General features: G+C 41.1%; 2 protein-coding genes across 2 annotated transcripts in view; one reads left to right on the top strand and one right to left on the bottom strand.

The window, feature by feature from the left end:
• The window catches only part of IGF2BP3 (insulin-like growth factor 2 mRNA binding protein 3), a 93,727-nt gene extending 78,355 nt beyond the window's left edge, over nt 1–15,372 (top strand). The window contains exons 9-13 of the mRNA XM_009709810.1: nt 2,283–2,402; nt 6,547–6,621; nt 10,314–10,445; nt 11,708–11,821; nt 12,743–15,372. Coding sequence (XP_009708112.1) covers nt 2,283–2,402; nt 6,547–6,621; nt 10,314–10,445; nt 11,708–11,821; nt 12,743–12,844 — 543 coding nt within the window. The 3' untranslated portion in view covers nt 12,845–15,372. The remainder of the gene's footprint in view (nt 1–2,282; nt 2,403–6,546; nt 6,622–10,313; nt 10,446–11,707; nt 11,822–12,742) is intronic.
• A 3,692-nt stretch (nt 15,373–19,064) lies between these two features.
• Nucleotides 19,065–24,903, bottom strand: MALSU1 (mitochondrial assembly of ribosomal large subunit 1). Its single transcript, XM_009709811.1, is given in 5 exon segments — nt 19,065–19,243; nt 20,455–20,468; nt 20,470–20,519; nt 23,505–23,683; nt 24,864–24,903. Coding segments are annotated over 5 exon segments (462 nt in total).
• Nucleotides 24,904–25,613: the final 710 nt, after the last annotated feature.

Below are 25,613 nucleotides of genomic sequence, written 5' to 3'. Positions count from 1 at the left end.
CTGGAGCATGTGTGGACAGTTGGAGGTGTAGGGGTCAAGGAGATGGGCGAGCAAGGAGTGGTTAAGCTGTCTGTACCTGCATTGGAAAGAGAGGTTGTCTACACCCAGCGCAGTTAGTATGGGTCCTTGCAACAAAACCGGAAAAAAAACCCAAATGCCTCATGAATTTGTATGCATTTAGAAACAGTTCTCCAAAGTGGTGAGATCAACAAAGTACCTACAGTAGCATTTCCAAATTACTGGAGATGTTGCTGGATTCACAATGAACATGTAAAAAGACTTACTACGAGTATCCTCACAGGATGTTTGTAATAATAGGAGGAGAAAATGAGTAGTCTTGTAGAAAGTTTAACACACATACTGAAGTGACCGGTACCTTTCCTTACAAATACATAGTTTCAGGGCATAGTTTTGAGATCATTTTAAACTGACCTGTAGGCAGATTAAAAGGGATGCTCCCACCTTTTCCCATGCCCTGACCTAATTGTTGTTGCTTCTTCCTTTGTTCCAGGACTGCCGCTTGTACGGCTCTCTGGTTATTTGGGTCGGGGAACCCAGTCCCTGCCTTAAAACTCAGCTGGATCTGCAGTCCTGCTGGCCACGAAGCACACAGGGCAGTGGGGAGGCTGGGTGTGGAGGGCTGCAACCTGTGTCCAGGGAAAACGGGGGCTTAAACCAGCATAAATGGACTGTGAATCCTGATGCCTTGTACGTGTGAGAACACAGGGTAAATTGTGCAACTGTTGCAAGCACCTAAAGCGATTGGCAGAATGCGTTTCTATTCTCAATATCCTATTTTGAGGTTTCTTCACCTGGTACATGGAGCTGTGCCTGGAATTTGTTTCCCCTGAGGTTACAGTTGACTTGTGTTTACCAAAAATAAGTGGTAAAACTTGGAAACAAGCATTTTGTTCTGATTTGTTTACAGTTAATGCACTGGCACTTCTCTTCCCCTTGAAAGAAGAAACATAAAAATAAGTGGAGATAGCTTTTTTTCAGGATTGCAGCTGCTTTTTGCTTTGTGTTGCATATAGCAATCTTTTTCTGAAAATATCCCAGGAAAAGCTGCATGGGTGAGCTTCTGTACATGGGTCTGTATCCCTACCAAAATATATAAGTGAGCAGAGCTAAATGAGCATCGTCGGTTCCATGTGCTCAGGCTGGTCTGCATGATGGGCACCAAGAAAGTCAGGATGAGGATGGCTGCATTGTCTTCAAATAGCTCTGCAGGAAAAGGGCTTGTTGGCTTTGTCTTGTTAAGGATGAGCAAAACAAATTTTGAGAACACATAAGAGGGGCTACATAGAAAAGAAATGCTTTAAAAGGAGGGGGTGTGTATGTGTCTTATACCTCCTAGTTCAAAGAAAGGCTTGTGTGAAATGCCTTTGAGAAGTAACCCTGACGTAAGTGGATGGATTAATGGCGCAGTGACGTAGTGGGTACTCAGCGGTGCTCCGTTAGTCTGAGACGAGCTCTTCTGAGGCTGGTAAAGTAGTTAAGACTTATTGTGATGTATGTAACCCTGCGGTTTGATCATCGCTGTGCAGCCCGTAAAGAGGATCTCAAGTGTTATGTTATGCTCTCCAGCACAACTTTCTGCTTGAAAGCAATAGGAAGCTGCAGTGGTGCCTGATACGCAGTGGATGCAATGTTAGGGTCCTCTCGCTTCTAAGAACGTCTAATCTGGTGCTTAATTTACCAGCCTGCTTGAGGCCTGCTGCCAAAGCTCCAACTGTTGCTTAATGTTACACAGGAGGAATCGCTGGCAGTTCTCAAGCTGGCTATCATTCCAGATCACTCCCACACAAAGGAAATTGTAGCATATATGTAACTCTGAGGCTTTTTGTGCCGATCTCAGCACAATCTAAAATTAAAAAAAATAACTAGGAAAACTAGAAAGAGTTTGCTCAAGACTGTAGCCCCTCTGCTTGTAGCAGCCTCATCTGCAGAGCCTTGCATGTGGAAGAGAATCCAAACAGCGCCAGGTAAGAATGAAAGCCTCGCAAAGAAGCAACACCTCAACCGTGTTTTAAAACTCCCAGCATTAAAATTGCAAGTGTTTTACAAAAGATGAAAGAATCCTCTTTTGGCTTAAACTGTTCTTTCATGTTCTGTGAATTTTGTGATTCCCAGAAAAAGCCAGACCTTTAATATTCAGACATCACAGGGCACCATAAGATTTCCCCCTCATTTCCATGCATGCCTGTTCCGTACCCGTTTTCCTGTCAGTCTGATTCATAATGTTCAGAAACATTCACTGCATATTTCCTTCTTCCCCACAGCAACAGCCCGAGTCTGAGACTGTTCATCTGTTCATCCCAGCCTTGGCAGTTGGAGCTATTATTGGCAAGCAGGGACAGCACATCAAACAACTTTCTCGTTTTGCAGGCGCATCTATTAAGGTATTATTACACTGACTAACTTTCTGTCTATTCTACATGACACTTTCAGCAAGTTCGCACAAGCTGTGTTTTCGTGAATGTCCTCCCCCACTCCGTGCTTAGAATATGATGTGATAAATAGTACAGTTGTTTATAAATCATCTTTTAATCTTCCTTGAGACAAGATAATTAGAAGCATGTTTTCAAACGTCTCCTGAGGTGTGAAATATAAGCTGCAAAGAAAACTACTTTGGTGGTCTCAATTTCTTAGAAACAGGCTTACGTCTTAATGATGCAGTGCTAAAGGCTTTCTTCTTGCTTTGGTAAAGTGAAAATTGGTAAGGTAAATTCTCCTTCTAAAAACAGCAGCACAGGTGAAGTCTCCTATTGCTGTGGCTGCTTTTGCTCTGTTCATGGATCGACTGATGGATCGATCTGGGCTATCAAGCTCCGATGGCTCCACACTGAAGTGTTGGTGTTTTAAAATCACCCGTGTGCTCCAAGCTCCTGGGGTCAGTCAGTTCTTTAACATCGTGTTTACCCCAGCACCCTGCTTTAACATCCAGCTGTTTGTGTATTGACCACCTCAATGTAGCAACAGCCAAGATGGTTTGCAGAGGTTGACCTAATGGAAGCTTACGTTTGAATTTTAGTCAATTTGGTGAAATTCTCCTTGGCTGTTCATAGAGGTTAGTACCAGTTGTAAGAAGGCCTTGAGTTTCTGCTAGTAATGCTATTGTAACAAGTATCTTCTCTAGATGCTTGAGCTTTTTTCTTGTAAATAGCCAGTTCTGCTATTCTGTACTGTAAAGATAATGTTTTGGCCTAAATTTAAAAAAGAGTTGAAAAAAGTACAGAGTGTAGCTTCCTTATGTGCTGTTAGATTGATGTTTTCCTGCGCAGATGAAGCAAACGTTTACTTCTCAGTTCTCTCTTTGCCCAGGAGATGTGGCCTGTTTAGTGAGTGCTACGGCAGGGATCTGCCAAAGGTCAGAGGCAGAGGGGCAGGAGCTGGCTATACTGGGTTGAGCTTGGTGAAGCCAGTGAGGCTGGGCTTGGCTTGGCACAGGTGCTCCTCTAAGTGCATGGAGCAGAATTATTGGGGAACCCTGATGAATGAGTCTTGTGTGTGGTTTGCTGAATGCTGATCCATTTACTGGCCAGTCAACCAACTGGCATGCTGCCCCAATTCCATCCTTTATTGAGCAGTACATAAAATAGTTGTTATACTACCCAGATGGTTTACATTAGTGAGCTCTAATAATCATCTTTTTTACAGGAAAAAATTGAATAGAAGAAAGTGAGAGGGGTTGACTTTTCTTTATCAAATTCTTCATGCATGGAGGTGTGATGTATCACATGTATTTCCTCTTTCTCTCTCCATTCCCATAGTTTGTATACAAAGATTAGGTGGTATATGCAAGGTACTGCTAGGTGGAGAGAGAAATGTGAAACAACCTGGACCTCCAAGAACCTGTTCAAACTAGTTCTTGAGTTGGTCCTTGGAAGACAGTTTAATGGAAAGGGAGTTTCCCATGTTTCTCACGCATCTGGCTAACAGTGGCCTCAGGCTTCCTCTACTGGCTGGCACCCCTCTACCCGACACATTTAACATATCTATATTAATTGAAATTCAGTTAAAAGTTTGCTAAAGCTCTGGTCTTTTTTTCCTTCAGTAGGAATAACTTAAAGATGATTTTTGTGGAAATAGGATTAAATTTTAACAGAACTGTACAGATACAGCGTATGCTTGCTAAATTGGGAAGTTGCATGTATGATTATCAATTAAAATAAAAATGCAACTTCGTCTGTAATCTGACAGAACAATATGGAGCAGCACACTTGCTTCTGTGTGAGTGTTAAATATGACAGTTACTACTAACTTATTCAAAACTTCTGAACTTCCCTCGTGTTGACCACCTGCCCTTTATCATACCTTTTGAGCAAAATAATAAACTGTGAATCATTGAGGAATCTGCTTTTAGCTAAGAGTTGGAGGGAGTGCTGCCTGACTAGCTTTTAACTTGCCAAGCTGTAGTAGTTGTACTTGTGGAGGAAGAAAGCCTTTGTGCATGACACTCTGAACTTGTTTTGAGTTGTTTTGTCAGCTTGTGATTTGTGCTGCAGACTGTTACACATGAAAATGTTTTACATCCTCATGTACCTTCTTTGTGCTTGTGCTGAGCTTTGTAGATCTGATGAAACTCATTAGCCACCAAGTAAGATTAAATAAACTGCAGATGCATAGGGGTTCCGCATAAGGCTGAGGTGTCCAGCCCATCACTTCAGAGGTGCACGTGGCTGTTGATGAGCTCTGGTTGTGTCCTTGTGCTGGGGGTCACTGCTTGGTAATGCAGGCTGGGAGTGGGGCTCCAGCAGACAGAATTATTAAGCAAAGGAGCCAGGCAGAGATTTCTGGGCTGTCTGCTGCCCACCCTGTACTACAGTGCTGGGACTTGTTGGGAACCACTGGCATCTCCTTGACTGTAAATTATTCCCAGAGTAGCCCTTCTTGTCTCTGAGGGAGTTGGAATGAGCATTACGGGTTTTAGGTGTATGAAGTTGTCAGCTTGTGACTTGACATATGGCAGACCGGTTGTTTTCCAGTTAGGAATGTAAAACTATTTCTCTCAGAAGTTAAAAATTCAACACTTGGGTACTCTTTGTATGTCTATAACTTCTCCCTCCAAGAGCAGACAGACAAAACTAAGAGACTTCAACGTTAGGTTGTCCTTTCAGGTGTTGAAATGTTAGTTGGTACATGTTTCTTTCACAGCTCTCAGACATGTTTTACTCCAGCTGCTGAGAACAGGATGTTCCAAGATAAAAGCAAAGCAAGAAATGTCCCAGAACATTTAAACACATATAAGATGTAACAAAGCTTGATGGACAATATTTTTCCTAAAATTTCAATAAAGGCACTGGTGTTCACTAAGGAATCATGAGGGTGACTGAGAGGCAAACTACAATGCCCATTTTACATGAATGGCAATTATCAGGCTGAGCTCTGTTCAGTCAGCTGCCTTCAAATGTGTCTCAAAATTTTGCCCCCTAAAATACTTGTGTTTCAAAGAACGAATGGATTTAGTCTGTGCTTGCCCTTACCACAACATCATGTCATATAAACATACTGCTGTAAAATGAACGTGTGTTTCTAGATACAGCCAACTGGAATGCAGAAATTGTATGAAAAATAAATATGCAAACCAGATAACGAGTGTGTAATGTCTTCTCCATCTTAGGGTACAATATGAATAATTATATAAACTTTCCTTAGCAAAATTCTTTAGTGAAAATGATGCATGGTGACTGGTAATTTGTCTGAAATAAACTACAGCTGTTAAATATGAATAACATCCCTATGCCAACAGCTAACATGAAATCCTGTAGAGTTTAATATATTGCCCATTCAACAGCAGCTATGTAATACTAGATGCAACAATGGAAATGTCAGTTGTGATAAACAAAAGAATCATCCAGAATGTCAGAGGCTAGTTTGAACTATTTAATGCCACTGGAGTCTGAGAACAACACCCACAGAAATCTTACTTTTGTGGTGACATGAACTGCTAAAGACCCTACAGGCATCTCTGTCTCAGCTCTGGTGGAGCTTAATTTTTATTTGGGTCACACAAATGTCTGTCTGTAGATACAAACCCCTCGGAAACTGTGAACTCATTGTCCGGTATAGAGGAATGTTTTGGACCTGATTAGTTACAAGAGTAAAGTGATCTTCTGTTCTCAGGGGGATGGATGCAAGCTTTTGCTAATGAGCAAAACTTGTTAGAAAGACTGGTTAAGTTAACGGGTAGGGATGAGAATCTCAGTCTGTTAACCGTACTTGTCTTTCTGAAGGCTACATGTCTTGCATCACTCATAGCCACATGAAAATGGCTTGTGGGATTTTGCCATATGTGGATGACTAGTTATGCTTTTAATTTTCAGAAGTAAATTTGCTTACAGTTTAGACAATTTCTCCATATTTCATTATAGTTAATTAATGCACTTTAAAGATAACAAACCCGTCATGACTGAAGTGTAATGCTGCTGCTGCAACGAATAATTTTTCACTCTTGAACAGAATGTGAGACTGAAATGGGGAGGAGGTGGCTTTAAACTCTTCTTTCGAAAGACAGCTACCAAAAGCTATGTTTATCCTTTCCAGATTGCCCCTGCTGAAGGACCAGATGCCAAGCTGAGAATGGTTATCATCACTGGACCTCCAGAAGCTCAGTTCAAGGTACAACATATAAAAACTTGTCAGTCTGTAGCGGCCTTTGGACTGTAAGGGACAATACTGAAAACAAAACACTTGGTTCCAAACACCATTTTATTCAGAATTTTAGTCAACACTTGGTTTTTGCTTTCCTTTTGCCAAAAGGTATCTCATATGAATACGAATAATACAGTACTATCAGAGGTCACGTTCTGGTCACCTGAAAACTGGTGGGAATTTCATGTAATTTAGAACAAGTCTATAGCATTAAAACATGGCCATATTACATTCCTAATTTTCCCTTTTACCTGCAAGTACAATAGTTCAGTCTTTCTAGCCTGCCTTAATACATGCAACAGTTTAGTGTGTTTAATGGAAGTAAGAAAGCTGACAAGATGAAAGACTGAGTCTTCCCAGGTTACTGTTGTGTGCCAAACAGAAAATGCTTTTTGGGCAGCTCTATGGATAAATGCAAGATTTCTAATTGTATTTCCACTACAACTACAAGGAGATACTCAACCTGATTACCCCATTTGTGTTCAAATTAAGTTCTGGAGTGGTCTTCTGCCTTAAGTGCCAAGGGATAAATCTAGTTACCCCAAAAGGAGTTGACCACGTTGGGAGCGATGCAGACAGCTCAGGGCAGCAGCCTGGCCCCATCACAGATGAGGCCCACGGCAGGTAGAAAGTCACTTGATAGTTCATGTCCTGGCGTCATTCTCCTGCACGTTCTTGTTTTTATCTTTGTATATTTGCTTCAGGGCATCTTGCAAGAAGGAGGCGCACAAACTTCAGGCCTATCTAGAATCAGTTTCATTAATGCCTTTAGGAGTTTTGGAGAAGTATCAGGGCAGGTATTTTGCAGTGGTATTAGCGAACTAGACGCATTTGGAATTATTGCTCAGTTACCATATAAATTTGAGAAGCCACTGAAGGCAAAGCAGAATTTAGAAGCTTTGCCTCCTTGAGGTTTTCTGTGTGCATGTGGGCTTGGCCACATGGCCTGTTCCACATATGGAGGTGCTTTTGTGATCTGTGATCAGCACAAGGTCTTTCCATCAGATATCAGTGAACTTGCCCTCAAGGAGTAGCACGCCGAAGTAGGTTTGGGCATCTGTTATCCTGATTTTTAATGTAGGCAAAGACTTGTCCACAGGCTTCCTCCCTAAGGTAGACTTGAAGTCCCACAGAGTTATTTTGCTAGCTCTTCTGCCCAACCTGGCTCATGCAAGGAGGAAAGTCTCCCTTCTCTGCACCCCATACATTGGTTAACACCGCATCAATCAGTCACTTCTCTACACTTGGGCTTCTGCTTGCAAAAATAGATCAATGTACTAGCACAGCTGATGCTCCTGAGTACGCTGGTCTTGTGAAGGAGAAAGGTTATCCCCTGGGGGTTCCTTCAGCTCCAGTCCACCTAGTCTTTTACTACTCTTTGAGCCATGCCCTCTTGACTGAGATGGGCAGAGGCAGAGTTCAGTCCTTCCTTTTATCACCTCTGTTAACCTGAAGCACGGTTTACAGTCAGAGCCAAGCTTCATTAATGATGTCCTTAAGCTCTGTTTAAGAAAGGTCTTCTCTATCTTTGAGCATAGGCTGTTGCTTGTTAGGCAGCAAGAATGTAATCTGGGTGCAGAACAACTTGAAGAGGGAATAGCTGCTGCTCAGATGAGTAACCAGCTCTCGGAGAGGCGGTGTCATCCCAATCCTGTGTTACTACATTGTGTTCTGCTGTCTGTGATTCATGTCCATGGTAGCTGCAGTGGCTGCACCTCTTTCTTCCTCAGCAGCAGTAGCCTGAGGACGTTGTGGTCTGCAGGGCTATTTATTAGCAAGGCAAGGGGAAGAGAATATGCCACTGTTTACAGCCTCTACTGCAGTGCTCCCTAGAGTTTAAGCATACCCGTGACACCGATATTCAGAGATGACGGTGTTGCCTTGGAACTGGGACACATGCAAGCAAAGTGGAATCTAATGTAGACAACATATTTCAGCCACTACTTTACTGTGAAGAAGCGGCAGCCCAATTAGGTTGTTTTCTTTCCTTAAAGACTTTTTCAAGAGCTGAAAGATTTGGGATGTTGGAAAAAAATCTACTGTCTTTTTAAAAGTCAGCATCCCACCTTGCTTTATAATTCAGCAGTAATGCACACTTTTTTCCTATAGTACTTCTCCTACTGAGCCCTGCAGCCTATGGATGTTGTCAAGGTGTTATGCACAGAAAAAGCATTGCTATTGAAATAAAAAGGGCTATGCTGGCTACTGTCTGCCTCTAACAAATTTGGAAATAGTTTCAAAATGTCCAGCTCAAGATGGTGGCTGGGAGTAGTATTTTATCGGCTCTTGGCAAACCCTTTTGAAGTGTTTTCCTGCAGTAGGAATCTCTGATTCTAGGGCTGTTGACAGTGCCAGAACATGGTAGTTGTACTGAGATTTTTGTATGGTGCTTTTGGGTAGTCTTTTGTCTCACTGGGAAGATGATACTTTTGTCCTCTGTGACAGGGTCCCATGACTTGCAGTATCCCATCTAGGTCAAAGCCATGTGCCACAGATTTTTCCATACTCTTCAGGTGGAGTCTGACTTACCCAAAATACTGAGTACTTTCAGCTCCAAGGTCACAAAATATCTTTCATCTTACCAGTTCTAGAGTAGCGTGAACTTGAGTAGGCTTGTACGATGTGAGCTAGAAATAAGATAAAATAAGATGCCACTATTTAAAATAATTATCACATCATGCAGTTTTTTTGCACTTCTCATATTCCATTGTGGTGGCAGCCTGTAAGATGGTTGGATTTAGCACGTATGCAGTGACAGGGCTAATAAGCATGATTTAAAGAAGGTGACAAAGAATCTGAACTGCAAAGGCTTTGTGGTCCTAAGTTCATGGTCTTTACAGAGCACCTCTCTTCTGTATCTCGATAGAAATGTTCTTTTGACGCCTCTAGGAGATGCAGAGTAGAAGATCTGGTTACGATTTCTCAAGAAATCACTGATGAATGGCAGGGAACAAGGAAATAAATGCATTTAAAAATTGGCAAGATTCATGAGCTTAGTCTCAGTGGACATTCTTCTTGCTACCTGGCACGTATGTGTTCCTCAGAAAAGGGAACTGTGCGCTGGTTGGAGTAATACTGTTCCCATGGTGCTATTTAGCTCTAGGCAGTTTGATTTTTCACTTTAGAAGATTGAGCATGCTCAGATTTATTTATTTCTAAACAATGTGTTGTAACGAATAGTAAAAGTAAGCTGTTTGCCCTAATTGGAGTCTTTATCCCATGACTTGTTGGGGAGGGTGATAGCTTTTTTTTAAAGTTTAACATCCCTAAAAGAATGGGTTTCTGAGCCAGTTAATTGCATTCTGTGCTTCTGGGTGTAATAAAAAAATGCTTCAGCCAGACATTGCTTCTCTCCACTGCTCTTTACCTCTAGAGAGATGCAATAGTATCTTTTAAAAGCAGTATTTCTACTGAAAAGCATAATAATAATGATCTCTGTTAAATTGCACTGTGGTTCCCTGGTTTGTCATGCAATCTTTAAAGTTGGACAGCGGTGCTTCCTAGTTTAGTATAAAGACCTCTTCTAGAAAAATAGTTATTTTATTTATTAGGGAAACCATTTATCAGGGTTGTGTACTGAGAATTCTCCTTTCTGTGGAATTTCTTGAAGTTAATTAGATTTCAATAAGCACATTCTCTGACTGAAAGCATATTTCTAGGCTCAAGGGAGAATCTATGGAAAACTTAAAGAGGAAAATTTCTTTGGACCTAAAGAAGAAGTGAAACTTGAGGCTCATATAAAAGTGCCATCCTATGCTGCTGGTAGAGTTATTGGTAAAGGAGGCAAAACAGTAAGTAGCTGAAATAAAACTTTGTGTTGTTCAGTTATGTGTCTTTTTCTTAGCTGTACTTGTTAAGATTTCTTTTCTTCTAGTGTGAAGAGAAGCTTATCTCATAGAATGATTTATTTCATCTTAAAAAAAAAGTAACAAAAATTGATAGTCCCAGACAGATTTGCACGGCTTTTATTAATAGAAATGTAGTTCTTCCATTTAGAATTAATACTTTCCCACTCAAGACCTGCTTCTGTGAACCTTAATTTATGCCAGATTTTGCAAAAAGATTTCACTAATCTCATTTAATTAAAACCAAATCCAGTGAGTCCAAAGGTGGCATTTCTGGACAAAACTGATTAAAAACATAACTTCTAAATACATGGTAGGAAATTAAGACATGTTCAGACCTCAATATTACAAAAAATCTCTATATATTTTTGCTTCAACTTCATTGACGGCATTTCTTAGGCTCAGTTTGTTGCTTAAAATAACACAATTGAGATTTTTCAATCCTGAAAAGCTGCTGGTACTCTAGTGTTTTCAGATGGTTGTAAGTCAGGAGCCTAGCTGATATTTGCAAAGAAATGGTTCAGTCTTGGGTCTCCATCCTTGAGTGCAACAGAGTCTTGAACTTAAGTATCAGGAGGCAATGTGGCCTCTTTCATTAGTTGCAGTGGTAAGAGGTTTAAGGGCAAACATCTCTGAAAAGTTGTTCATCTAAAATGTTTTTTATTAAATAAAGCTACACATTTCTAAAATAAAATGAGTGTACACAGGACAAGACTCTAACCTTACCTCTACTTAACACTATGGAAGCTGATAGGCTACTGAAAATAATTTGGACATTTCTCATTGTTCTGTTTGGAGGTCTCCATCTTGTGGAGATTTTTCAAGGAAATATGTATAAATACTTTGGTTTTTTCTTCTCTACATTATACATTGTATGACTTTTCTGACCTTAAACTTGTAAATTCAACAGTAAACACTGTGGCATGTACTTGCTTTTTTAAGTCATGTATTTAACACCTTCTGTGTGTTGTATTTAGTCCTTAAAACACTTCTACAAACGTAGAGAACTTGGTGCTAATTTATGTTAGAGACGCAAGAGGCTCATCTTGCGGAGTGCACACTGCTGAACAAAAATGCTTTCTGTTAGTGGGTTTCTTTTTTCAAACATAACTTAGAGGATGATGTTTCTGTGGTCAGCAGTATCTCTGAAGCTTGGTGGTTGTGGGATATTGGTTTAAAATTTTCTGACTACTTCTATCTATTTATAGGTAAATGAGCTTCAAAACTTGACAAGTGCAGAAGTTGTAGTCCCTCGTGACCAGACGCCTGATGAAAATGATCAGGTGGTTGTGAAAATAACTGGTCACTTCTATGCATGCCAGGTAAGAGGGCTGGAATTAATTTCCGTATTACCTTGATGTTTCCATGGTCTTTTATATCCATGTGTAGAGCCAAGGATGGAAGACTTTTACTCAAGATACAGAAAGCGCTGCTTGGCAGGCTCCTCTAGTTGTCTTGCTGCAGTAAATGCCTGCGAGAGATTTATAACAATATTGTACTGTCACATATGTAAAACAATCTCCTTAAATTCTCCTATCATATATGTAGGCTCTGGCACTCCTAAAACTTTCAAAGCAAAAGAAAATCCAAGTTGTGATTGGACTGAAATTCAGATGGAAACGAGATACAAGCCATCTCATAGTACCTGGCAAGAACTGCACCTGTACATGTAATTTTTTCCACATCGCCCAGTCTGTTGATTTAATATGGTAAAGAAAAAGATCACAAGATTCCTTCCCTCACTTAACTCTTAGTTCAGACCAATTCCTTTTGATACTTTGCTACAGGTGACTTGTAGTTCAGAAAGGAGATGGGAGGGCTGGTAAGTCATGTAAGTCTGACCTTCTGGATTCCCTGATGTATAAAAAAAATTGTCCACTCTCTATTAAAACAGTGGTACTTATAAAACATTAATATCTCCGGAGGAATAACAGGGAAGTAGCCTGTAGCTTCAATAATCTTAATGTTGGTAGTCATCTTCCTGTGCTCGTGCTTTCTATATTACAGATATGAAAACTGACCATGCAGGTAGTTGTGGTAGGTGGAAAAAGAAGAAAAAATCAAAACTAAGTTGTACAACATGACTAACCCAAGCGTATTTTAACTAATAAGTAATCTTGTCAGTATTAGGAACATAGTTATTCCAGATTTTCTTAATCCCAGTAGCATCGATAGTCGGATGTTAAACAGCAGTCACAGCAGCATGGCATCATGATGGGTTGTTTCTTCTTTATGTCCTTCAGCTTGCTCAGAGAAAAATTCAGGAAATACTGGCTCAGGTAAGAAGGCAGCAGCAACAGCAAAAAACATTGCAAAGCGGACAGCCTCAGCCAAGACGAAAATAAAGGTTTAGGAAATGGCCCATCAGAGACAGATGCCAGACCAAAGACAGACTGTGCGACAGAGAGACGGGTGGCGAGCACCCGTTGAAGTTATATGCAGAAGATCCACCAAGCCAATCACCTGTTCGAGGACCAGGCAACCGTTGAACGCTGTCTCTGAGAATGTATTCTTTAGGCTCTCTCAAACTTTTGAAACCCAGCTTTAAAATAAGGACCCCTTCACTTCCCTTTTGTTCTATTCTCACAATTTAACATAAACTCGTTAGTCTTTTTTATTGTTCTTATTATTCCCCAACAATTTTAGAACTTGGTTCAATGAAGCTTTCTCTTCTGAGTTCACTGGTTTAAAAAAAAAAAAAAAAAGAAAAAAGAAAAAAAAAAAACAAAAGGCATTGCTCTTATAGGTCCAGAAGAAACACATTTGGAGGGTGGGATTGCGGGTGGGCTAGGGTTAGAGCAAGGGTATTGACAAGAGTTTAAGTGTTAGTCCCAATGTTGAAACAAGTGGCATTTTTTAAAAATAATTTGGTTGCATTTTTACATAACACTGCCATGAATAACCTAAGGGAAGTGTTGAATGGTGTTGGCCAGGGCATGAAAAGATAAATATGCATTTTACTAAACTACCTCAGGCATTTAGTACCTCAATGAGAAATTGTTCCTTTTTTGCTTTTTTTTTTTTGGTATTTTGTATACTTTATAAAGCTAATAGTTCTTGAGCATTTTATTTTTTTAAAAAAAATTAAAATTTGATCAGCCACCAGCCAGGAGTACTACAGACTTATCGAGGAAAAATATAGTAGAGTACTTCTAGCTGCTGGCTGATGGGAGTAAGGTGGGTAAAAAAACCATAGCCTCAGATTTTCTGAGGGCTTCAACACCATCATTTGTTTAAAAAAAAAAATTCAGTGAATGTTCAAAAGATAGTGAATGATGCCAACATTCTGATAGCAGCAATGCCGTTTAGTTTTCTTTTAAGATGGGATGAAAAAGTTTGTGACGGTACTTTTTTGGGAACAGGACAAGGAAGTGATGGCAAGAGGCTGGGGTTGGGGGAAAAATTTAGAAGGCTGCAAGAGGCTGAATTTTTTTTTTTGTGCTACTTGATTGAATGCATGAACCCTTTGTGCCTTTGACCATCACTACCTAATAATGCTACATTTAACCATTTGCAGCCCATTTGGACTTTGCCATTTTGTTCAAAGAGCAAGCTTCATCTTCAGTTTGATAGAACACTTGATCTGCTAGAGCATATTTGAGGCCACGAGGGTCTCTGCTGTCTGCAGATCACATCATACTGCTTTCAGTTACCACGATGGGGGAAGGTCAAACAGTGTTTGATCACATTGAAAGATAATGAAAGGCTAAGTTTACATATTCAGCCGCTGTTATGGGCCACACTAAGCCACTTTGAAGGTTTTAAAAACTATTACAAGAAAAATGAAAACAAAACAACAACCTCTCTAGCCTGGCTTATAATAGATGCAGCAGGATTTATGCACGTTCTGCAACCAACCATTAGAGAAGAAAAAAAAAAAAATGTCAAAAGGCAGGGATAACAGGAAAGTTACCAAATTTTTAATTTCCGAATGTAATTTGAATGATGATTGTGGTAATAGTGACACATTCAAGTTTCTACAATAAACTTCAGTCTACCTCAGTTTAAGAAAAAAAAATGTGGCAACACATGGTGCATAAAGACTGCTGTGTGTGTGTGTGTGTGCGCGTGCGCGCCTGTATGTGTGTGGTCGACAGAGCCATGCTATTACCTCTGAACCTTTTTTGTGATGTTTTTTGTGCATGAGATGATCAGAATCACCATGCTGCACTGACTTGAGGGGCACAACGAGCAAAAACATTTGTTTCATCATTTTGTTATCTACCTCTTAGGTTCATGTTGAAATAGAGGCATTACTACATAGACTAGATAATTTTCCCAAAGATCATTGTTGTACAGATTAGATAACTTTGAAAATGGTCTGAAGTGTTTTTCCTGCATCTCTTCTTTACTAATTGGTTTAAAAACCACAAACTTATGTTGTAGTTTTAGCAAAGAAAAATGAGTTTCTTTTCCTTTTTTTGACAGTGACCTTCACCTAGCCTTTAGGATAATAATTTTTTTTTCTTACAATGAATTTAAAATTACTGAAGTATGAAAAGTCATAGCATTTTAATTTTTGTTAAGGCTTAAGTCAGTCTGACGTTCCTTTCTTAACATTTTGAGAAGGATTTGACTTCATTATTTTCCATAAAAATTACTTTACAAATAGGCGCTGCATTTACGTCTGCTGATTTAAATACTGTCATCTCTCTTAAGTTTCTAGACTTAGTATGGTAAATCATGTTTTTCTTTTCAATTGAGACTTGGTAATTTGGAGTATTTGGGAATAGCTAGAAAGTAAATACTGTAAATGATTTCAATATCCACAAAGTATGGATCATTTTTCATCTGTAATGTGCCCCCCAATGCAGCTCCACTTGCCAGATGCCTCTGAATGGAATAAAGAGTTTAACTCCTATCATCAGACAAAGTTGTGTGGTGTTTTTTTAAATTAATGAGGCATAGGGACAGACTGTTCTAAGTATTTGCAGTACTTTGATCAAGTTGGTGTTCTGTCCATAATAATAACTGGATAAGGATGAACAGTCACCCATGGGTATTCCGTAACTGCTAGGGCATCCAGCAGCCAGGTTACCAGGTTTGCACTTCCCAATACAAGCAGTGATTTCTGTGGCTTGTAATTCCCCTTCTCCCTCTCATGTAACAGTGCTGTACAGTCTGTAGTACAACCTATAGGTCATGGTCGCAGTCTTACGCAGATCACTTAGGCTGATGTGCTGTGGAAGGGATGTGTACTCAACAGTCCTGAACCAGGGCAAACATGAAGGAATCTTTAATAGGTCTGAAGTGAGATCTGAATTGCAGTTAACTTTTTTGGGTGGCTGCTTTTTACCCACTTGTTACATTGGTGCTCTCAGCATGATGAAGCTGTGTAACGAACGTGGCCTTAGAAGCTTGGATAGGCGGAACCAATCACGCTAGCAAGCAAATGTGACAGCAACCTGTTTCTCACTCCTACCACTGCCAACCAAACACACACCACTTACCACTTGTGAGGTGGTATTGCCTCTCTGTTTAGATCCTTGTTAACATTATTTGGAATAGAAATGAGACTAGATGTTTAACTGAACACTTTAGAGTGTTCAGGGAGGGGGAGGGGAATGAAGGAGTGTCATGAATAATATGATTCTGTATCTTCTACAGAGGAGTGGAAAACCAAACGTGTTTTCCAAACTCTTGCACCCTCCCACTCGTCTTCACAGCTCACTTTCTGGATCCAACCAGCATGAAGAGGGAATTGAAGAAATTATGTCTGTAGAAGACACTGCATAGGGTATTGCATTTCACAGGCAACTCTAAGCTCATTTTTCCATGCCAATATTGAGCTATCCTCTCAGAACCAGCATCCTTGCCATTTGAGCAATATAAGAAGTTAAGCCTTCCTCTGTATTGCTGGTGCTTTTGTGACAGCTAAACCTCTGACTGTTTTAGGCATTTGCTTAATCATGATGCTTTTATTTGCTTCTAACCTTCCAAAGCTTTTATTCCTAAACTGCAATTTCAAAGGCATGCGCTCTCTGTATTAGTTTACATTAATGAAGCATGTATGCTGTGCAGGACAGCATGGTCTTGACATGGTACCTAAAGGTATAGGATTTTTCAATGAACATGAAAATTGTGGAGTAAGCACTCAAGCTGGGCTGTAACAGAGATGTTAGCTCAACTGATAGATGCAAACACTGCTTGATAATGAAGTCACTCAAATGCAGTGCAGAAAATTAGTGAAATGATGACAAAAGTTCCACCTTGATAGTTGTTTCTCCTGTTCATCCCAACACCAAGGGATCCTGCACAGAGCCAAACCTGCATGTACCTCTGTACCGGAGGACTGAAAGATGAATCTATGGACTTGCTGGACAAGCTTCTCTATATTTTTATTTTACACAGAAATCATCTGATCCATAGAACCGAAACCATTCCCCAATGTTTTCCTTCCAAAAGGGGCTTATTGTTGCACTGTAGTGATCCTCCAGTCTTTGTTAATTCTTAGGTCACAGCTTTTAAAGAGGGTCAGGCCAAAGGCTCACCAAGTCAGGCAGGTAACCTGGCTGGGACATTGTGCTAGCTCAGCACAGATTATGGTTGCTTCTAGTAAATGGAGGATGAAGAAGTTCTTTTCCTGAGCTGGCAGTTCTGAGCATTTAATAGCAACCACTTGGATGTTCCACACAACTCCTTTTTACAATGTGCTTTGGCAGAAAAGTCAGCTATACTTTTTTGTTTATTCTACTGGGTTTTGTCTCCTCAGTTAATTTGATATTTTTTTTTTGTCGTCTTATAGACTATCGCCTCTTGCCAGCTCTGTTCACATGGAAGCTGTTCCCTATCTCTTACTGTTCTTTTCTAGGTGCTCCTTTTGTTCCTGTGCTCTTTGAGACGGTATGTTGTTCTGGTTCCTAAATGTGGCTTCATATAATGGCATGTTGTTTGCTGAACCTGCCTCTATTCATCCAGTATTACTTGTCTTCAGCAGCAGCAGTAAAAGGCAAATGGTTTCAGGGAATGATCCAAAGTTACTCCTACATACCCCTCCTAGGAGGAAAGGCCTGATTTAGAATGCATCACTCTGTCAGACAGCCAAGTTATCCTTCCCCCATGTGGATTACTTGTTGACAAGTATCATGAGGCATTTTGAAAATCCTTCTTTGCAGTCACACTTACCACTAATACCTTTACTTCCTGGGCAAAGATGTTGTATCTGCATAATTTAACTACATTTAATAAATGCTCCTTGCTTAATTTGCAGAACTATCTGCTGCCTGGTATCAAAGAGCAGGTGAACTTTGGGGCAGTTATTCCTGAAAGAACAGAGGCTAGACACAGCAAGAAAACATGACCACTCTGAAAGGAGGGAGGGGGCTTTGTTAGTTTAAAAAAATAAAAACCAACAAGTTTAGAAAAACAATGCAACCACAAAAACCAAGATTGCTTTCTTTGAGCATTACAAACAGCAGCTGCTGTGCAGGGAAGAGATGGAGACAGCCCCCCCCAGTTTGTGGGGCTATAGAGGAAAAAGGTGATTACCCGCAGGAGCTACACTTCCTGATGCATGGCAGAGCAAGCTTCTCCAGAAGGAAGAGATCCTAACCCAGTGATGAAAGCCCTTGCCCTGTAGTGGAGAAAAGCATCTTGTTTACACAGACAAGTTTTGTACCATCCTGAAGTTCTTCTACGTGGTTCTTAGACCATGCAGCAGTCAGACTAAGAATGCATTGTGCCATGACTTCTGAAAGTGCTGAACAGTCCGTTAGCAGCGAGTAATACTCACTGGCTAAGGGCTTCCTTTAGCACTACTTTTGCCCACTTCAACGGAGCTGACCATTTACACTGCCATAGCATGTTGCTTCCGTGTCCTTTTCCAAAAACTAAGCGAGGAACCAACTGCACACTTAGAATGAGCTGAATGTTTTAACATGAAGACAAGGAATTGAAGCTCTTCAGTTTTTTTTTTTATTATTAAAAACAGATTGGCCTTGGCTGAAAAACTGACTTACTGTTCTGTTAAGCCAAGGCATATTTATTTGTCACTGCTGCTCTTGGCTTTTATGTGCTCAGCAACACCAGTCTGTTGTCTCTCCTCATTCAACTCAGAGCATGACTTGCTTCATCATGACCAGAAGCAAATGGCTTAATACAAGAAGCCTTATCTAAACTGTACTATTTAACACAGTTTTTTCCTTGCAGCACTCAAGTCTTTTTTGCACTGCCACTACAGGCAGGTCTTTCAAAGATACTAGAAAAACAATACCTGTAGAGGCTGTGGATGAGTTTCAGGGTAAGTAGCTTAAGCAGCTGTCTGCCCCACTCTTCTCACTGCAAATTCCATTGAGACAGCGACTACCCCAGGAAGCTCCCTTACGATAGCATTCCTTTTCTGACATTTTACGGTTGGACTCAATCTTAAGGGTCTTTTCCAACCTTAAATGATTCTATGATTCTGATCATTGTTGTAGCCTGTTCAGAACTTTACCTAGGCACATCCAATAAATACACTGGTTTGTATCGATCAACTGTAGTGACTGCTAAGTCAGTAATCAAGACTGTATATCTGTCTCAGATCTGTGAAGGCATGCTCATTTCTCTTTCCACTCAGCAGCTGCATTAAGTTCTTGTCTCAAGATGATCATTGCCATTAGGAGTCAGTCCAAATATAAAGTCTTCTGGCAGTGATTGTGAAATCATCTGTGCTAACTGGTCATCATAGGAACCAAGAGTCCACAGCTTCTCCAATTCATAAGCCTCCCGTGTCTCTGGCAGCATGAAATGCATCACTATGCTACCTGCACAGAACAGAAATTCACAATAAATTAATGGGAACGGTAAAGCACTACTACACTTCCAGCTGCACAAAGAGTTCAAGTCTTCCACACACCCCCTGCCACCCCTTTTGGCTAGATATAAGAAGAGACCTCCATCAGCTGACCTGTTAAGTTGCTGATTACAGTTCTTGAACTGTGTTAGGAATTGCTCAGTCCTTCAAAAGACTCCAAGACTACAGGCAGGAGAATGAGAGGGACAATACTCTGGTTTAAAGTAAAACACTATCACAAGAGCCCAGACCACAGAAGTTATGACTTTTAGGGGACAGAAGGAGGTACGTCAAAAGAAATTTTACTTGAAAGAGTCCCCTCCCTAAGGTTACAGATGGACTTTCAGCTTTCCTGTATTACCAACAACATTCAGCTATAGCCAAATAATTTTCCTTAGGTGTGCTGCTCACACTTCTCAGGTGGTTCTTATAATGAAACAGGTCCAAACTTTCACATAATATGTTTTTTTCTTACAGGTTTTTCTTTAATTCCATGCAAACAATAGTAGACAGTGTTAATTCCAGTGTACTTCTAATGCACTTTTTTCTAGTTATGCCCTTAAATTTCAATTGGTTTTCAGTTATAACTATCAAAATCATCAATAGTAAAGTAACCAAGGATTAGCATCACTGGCAGAAGTGCTCCTCACCCACCCATGCTCTCTTTCAAGCCAAAACACAAACGTTAGAGAGTGAGATCCTAGAGCTGGCAGTGAAGGAACAGTTTGTGTAGAGAGTTTCACACTTGTAGAATAAAGACTTAAACTCAACTTCTTAGGACTGAGGTTTCACCCCATGTCACGGTATGATCTGGACAGTGGAAAAGTCTGTTCAGCAGTTCACTACTATGGCAGCACACATAGAGCCCCCACTTACCACAACAGGGATTATATAAACCTGAGAAAATTGACTGAAGTAGCTTTTCTCTTTCTACTACTGTTATCTTCAATTTATTAAGACCTGCTTTAGCCACTGAAGAGTAGTTACTGCTTTCTTTTCAGTGCCAATGATCTCTAGTGAAAATTTATTTAGTATCTCAATGAGTTCAAGTAACGACAACTGGAATTCCAAAACAGCAGAGTATTGTGAACTCTCCACAGCAACCAGGGTTCACGGTGAGATGCCGCCTTCAACAAAACACTCATGCAGAACTTTGTATTTGTCAGATTCACAAATATTTACCACAATCAATGCATTTTCCCTTCAATCCGAGTATGAGGATCACTTTCTTCTTTGTAATGCTTGTACTAAGAGAAGAAGCAACGGCAGATATTTAAATATTTATTTATTTGAAAGCGCTCAAACTTAAAAGATAAGCTGGACTTTGCTGAGTTGTCTAGAGTTGTTTTAAATCTTAAATGGGTTATATTACTTCATGTTGGTTCTGGGGTCTGCACAAAAACAAGAATAATACACACCTGCAGCACTGGAAGGTAAGTACAGCTTTCTCAATGGATTTTAGTATCAAATCTGAAATCCTAATGCTCAGAATTCCCATACAGTTATCCATGAATTTTACACGTGTCCTTTTTTTCTCAAGATGAATACTGAATACAATTGCTTAGCACTAAAGTAGTCCTTCAGTTACTGGTTCCCTGTAGCTGCCATTACCACGAAGTTTTATCTCCTTTCAATCACCTTTCATTGTTTCACATTGGCTAGTTAAGGATGCAGAAATGGAGATGCCAAGCTTATTTGCTTCTCAGATAGAAGGGGGTGGGGGGGAAACAAGTTTCAACCCATGCCACGAGGAAGGCATTCAAACAAGCCTCTTGTCTGTTGAGTGTACGCTCTTAACACTCATTGCAAGATGGGGGGAAAGCACAACTGGCACACAGGCTTCCAGGCTATGAACCTCTGTGAGAGAGGGGAGAAAGCAGCTCAAAGCATGACTGCAAATGCTCAGCTAGGGCAAGGTAGTTAGTGCCCTAGGCAACATGGTGGCTTTCACAGACGCCAGCTTGAGAGGCTCAGCTCTTCCCACCTAGTACAAAAAGAATCTAAGCACCCACCAGAACTGAAGAAACTTGACAACTAGAGGCTTAAGTACTGTCACTTTCGGATCTGACCATAACCTAGTTGTTTCTTTACAAGAAGCACCAATAGAAAAAAAATAAAAATAGAGTGAAGTCAACAGCATCTTCATAGAGCTGCTTTATTCAAATTTCTACTTTATTGCTAGTTGAATCAGTCAATCAAAAAATACGGAAACCTCTTTCAAGCTGAAATTAAGAACCAAACCAAATAATATTTATTTCAGCACAAGGCAACAGAGTGTGAAACTACGTGGCTCTAACAGTCCTTTCTGCCATGCCAGACAAAATACAAAAGAACAGGTTGTAACAGCATGGCTGGCTGGTGAATGAGTCCCACTTCACTGGGAAGGCAATGATCACAAAATGCAACTGTTCCTGGTCGTTCCCACACAATGCCAGCAGCCGGACAATGGCCCCACTTTGCAAACCAGAATGGAGAACTTTCAAGATGTAATTCAGGACTAGTTCTACCTTCCTTTAAGAAAGCTTGTGAGATATCCTCAAAAGCAGGTAATTGTCAAAGACTCTCTGAAAGTCTGCTTAAAACACTGAAGAGCCCAGTGTGCACTGCCATTAGCTATGTAACAGAGGCTGGAAGGTTGATCTCTGCTATAAGTTTCTTTCAGTCTTGTCTTTAAAGGCTGTGTAAAGGTGAACAGATTACAATAAAGCCAAGTCTTAGTTTGTTCCTCAAACATGAAACCAGAAAGGAAGGGGTAAGCAGTAGCTGGGACTTTGCCACTTACAAGCTACTGGAAGAAAAGCAGGAAGACCTCACACTACACATGAGCACTTCTGCATTTTAGTGTGAGTAAATCAGGCGTTACCATAAGATTTTAGGCACCATAATGGTAAAGCTAGCCAGCTGCCTAGCAGCACTCCTGAGCACCTGCTCTGCTTTACATCTTCAGCTTCAGCTTACTTTTTGCCCAGGCAAGCCCAGCCACTCCTGAGTGCTTGGCCAGGCCTCCCTGTTTCTCAGGATGCCGAGGAGGATGTCAGGTCTCCCCAGAGGCCCGGCTCTTCCAAAGGAGCCGTCGTACAGCCACCAGAGGGAGCAGGCAGTCGGAGCACAGCCGTGTTTTTGCAGGGTGGGTGATACTCACCGACCTCTCCTGGTCTGGGGGAGACGGAGAGCTGTTGATTTAAGACTAGCAAGCTATGCAAGTAACAGAGTACATATTAAGCGGTTAAATTTAGTATATTCAAATCACAGTAATACAACTTCCAGCTTGAGGCAGAATTTCTCTGCAAAGATATATCAGTTCCTGCAGAGAACACAAGAAACTCCCCCCACCTGCTCAGAAGGGCACTGAAAAGCAATACCATCTCCCCTTCAAGTCTCACAGCTGAAACCAATGGGGCTGGAAGGAAGAAAGTAAAACCAAGAGCCAAAGGAAAAATGGGGTCAGGAAGAGAAAGAAAGTGCATGAAGAGAAGGCAAACTACAGGTTGAGTACAGACAGCTGATTGGGGCTACTCATATTCCTTACACTGCACTTTGTAACAGTCAGCTGACTCTTTTCTGGCCATAAAATTTCTCCCTCCCCGAGCTTGGCCTTTATCCCTAAGCTCTACCTGTATTTTTATTCTGACCTCTATTTTTGTACGGAAAAGCTCACATTCTGCCAAAGCCAAACAGTGTAAGATCTCTGTGCAAGGATAGCTGCTGCTGCTTCTCCTTTCCTCCTGTACATGTACAGTATGGGGACTATTAACTACCAGTTTGCTTTAGTAAGCCCATGAGGGGATCTTGCGCCTCATAACATGCCATCTTTTTTCCAGCCTTACAACATACCTGAGAACCTGGAAATTTTAGGGATTAGGATTTGAGAACAGTCAGATTAAGCTATTTTGAATGAGTGGGAATAGCTATGAAGCTTGCTGGACAGATGACAAAAGCAGACATAGGTCATCATCACCATTTCACATCACTCTTGTTCTAGCCACCAAACTGTGCTAATGTCATCACATACAGAGAGGTCTGTTTCTAAAATATATTCTCTACATTATGAGTAGTACCGCTAAAGGAAGAAAAGCACAGTTAGTTGCTAGATGTATTCAGGACTAACCAGCATAAGGATAATTAGTTTCATCTTGCCTGGTACACCCCTATATGCAATCCTGGGGAAATTCCTTTCACAATGTTTAAAACCACTTGCCAAAACCCAGAGAGTGCAGCAGGAACTATCTTACCATTTTCAGCATGTACTGTGCCATTGCATGGAGATGTCGTGTTGAAGATCCACTCACGATTATAAAATAATTACAGTATTTTATTTCTGGAGGTAGCTGGATGACACAGATGTCTTTAGCATTTTCTTGCCTCAGCAGAGCTACAACAAAGTCAATATTGAACTTTGGAAGAACAGTATCTGGAACAGACAGAAAAAATAACGCAGTGGTGATTTATCTTTTTAATTGCAAAAATCAAACACTTAAGAAGGTGTAAAACAGCAATGAGCTAAATTATAGCCTAAGCTAGCCACTCACTATGGAGCTTGGTTTGACACTGACAACACAACATGAACTGCAGATTTTTAAAAAACATTTTTAAACGCATCAAAGTTGACAACTAAGCACTCTTCTGGTAAATAACACTCTATCACTAGATATAGCAGTTACCAAACATCCAAGTTTCTTTTAGGTAACTTATTTCTTGTTGTTAGTACTTAACAGTCAATGCTATCATCAGATATTTGTCAATTAAGATGAATGAAACCTTAGTTCTTCAACAGACATTATCAAAACAACAGACAAAAATATTTCAGAACAATGCTTTTCAACAGGCCTGTGATAGCATATGGTGATGAAATTACGCTAAAATCTTAAGTAGATGAAATCAATATATTGAAAATGGAGCTGATGTGATGCAGTGTGATGGTACCTTTTGTTTTCATAATGAGTAAAGCCACTTCTTCTTTCTCCCTAGCCTGTTCTGCCACAGAGGACTATGATATTGCAGACAAAAACTTTAGTCCTTCAACAGTTTAAGCAAGCCAGCTTAGAAACTAGCAAATTAGTGCAGCTACCTTCTGTTCACACCATGAAATCAGCTGATTTCTAATTTGCCCTAACTACATAGATGCAACTTGTGTGCATGCTTACGGCATAATTTGAATCTGTCAGCAACGCATGCCTGCCACTATAAAGTGAACATTAGTGCAGACTGAGCATCAGCACAAAGCCAAGCTTTATATTTACCAATATAAAGAAAAAGCCAAACAAAAGAACAACAGCTACATATAAGTATACGCATGAATGAGGATATGAAACGGGATCAGATCTCTGTAAATGAAAGCCTTCGAGCTTAGGGACTCATGCACTCTTTCAACTTTTGCTGTGGTCACACATGCAGAAAATTAGTAGTGGCCACAGCTCCTCCAGACACAGCGGTTACAAAAGTTAAATATTTGCCTGGTAGCCACATGTGAAGTCTCTAGCGGCTACTTAGAGAAAGAACGGTCTAAATAACCCCAGGCACACTCTGACACACTGAACGTCACGGTCAGATCTAGGCTACAGAAAATTTGCAGAACAGCTACAACAACAAACCAGGTCTGTGCACACAATGCTTATACCCGTAACCAGCCATTGTGCTACTAAAATTGTTATCTGTACGAGGAAATTTCTTCGCAAGCATACACCAGAGAAACACACCTCCAACTTGGCACCACTCTCCTCACAGAAGTTCCTGTATGTATCTACACACAGGCTCAGCCTACGCTAGCCACCGACTCCTCACTTCACAGCAGGACTCAGGAGGCGATGCTGGCTCAGCACAAACGCCGTGACCCTGAGGCCTGTGGTCTCAGCCGAGGTAAGGGCGACTCTGTCGCACTAGGCACCCCCAGGATCCTCCCGCAGCTGCGGAATGCCATCCAACGCCTCACGAACCGTTACTTTCTTCCCGAGCCAGCACGTTTCTCTTCGGGCACCATCTCACAGAGCTGGAGAGCGCGGGGCAGAGCCGAGGGCAGCTGGGCCGGCGGCCTACTTGACACGCCGCCTCACGACCACGCTTGGGCCTGCCAGGCCAGCGCCTTACCTCACACAGAGGCCGTGACACCACGTTAGCCAGCCTTCAATGCCCGCGGAGCTACCAGCTCTGAGAAGCGCTGAGCAGTGCCTCACCAGGAGGAGGGGGCCTGCTCGACAAGCGCTCCCTCACCCACTGCGAGGCGGCGGCCCTGCGGGAGCCCTCCGACAACACCTCGAGGACGACTGAGCTTAACAATCATGAGAGAACCACACCGAAGTACCAAGCAGGAAGTCAAAAGGACCACGAGGGATGCCGCGCACCGA

The sequence above is a fragment of the Cariama cristata genome, unplaced genomic scaffold (genome assembly GCF_000690535.1).
Source record: "Cariama cristata isolate BGI_N322 unplaced genomic scaffold, ASM69053v1 scaffold8271, whole genome shotgun sequence".
In the NCBI taxonomy this organism is placed as follows: Eukaryota; Metazoa; Chordata; class Aves; order Cariamiformes; family Cariamidae; genus Cariama; species Cariama cristata.
This window is presented reverse-complemented; position numbering and strand designations above follow the sequence as displayed.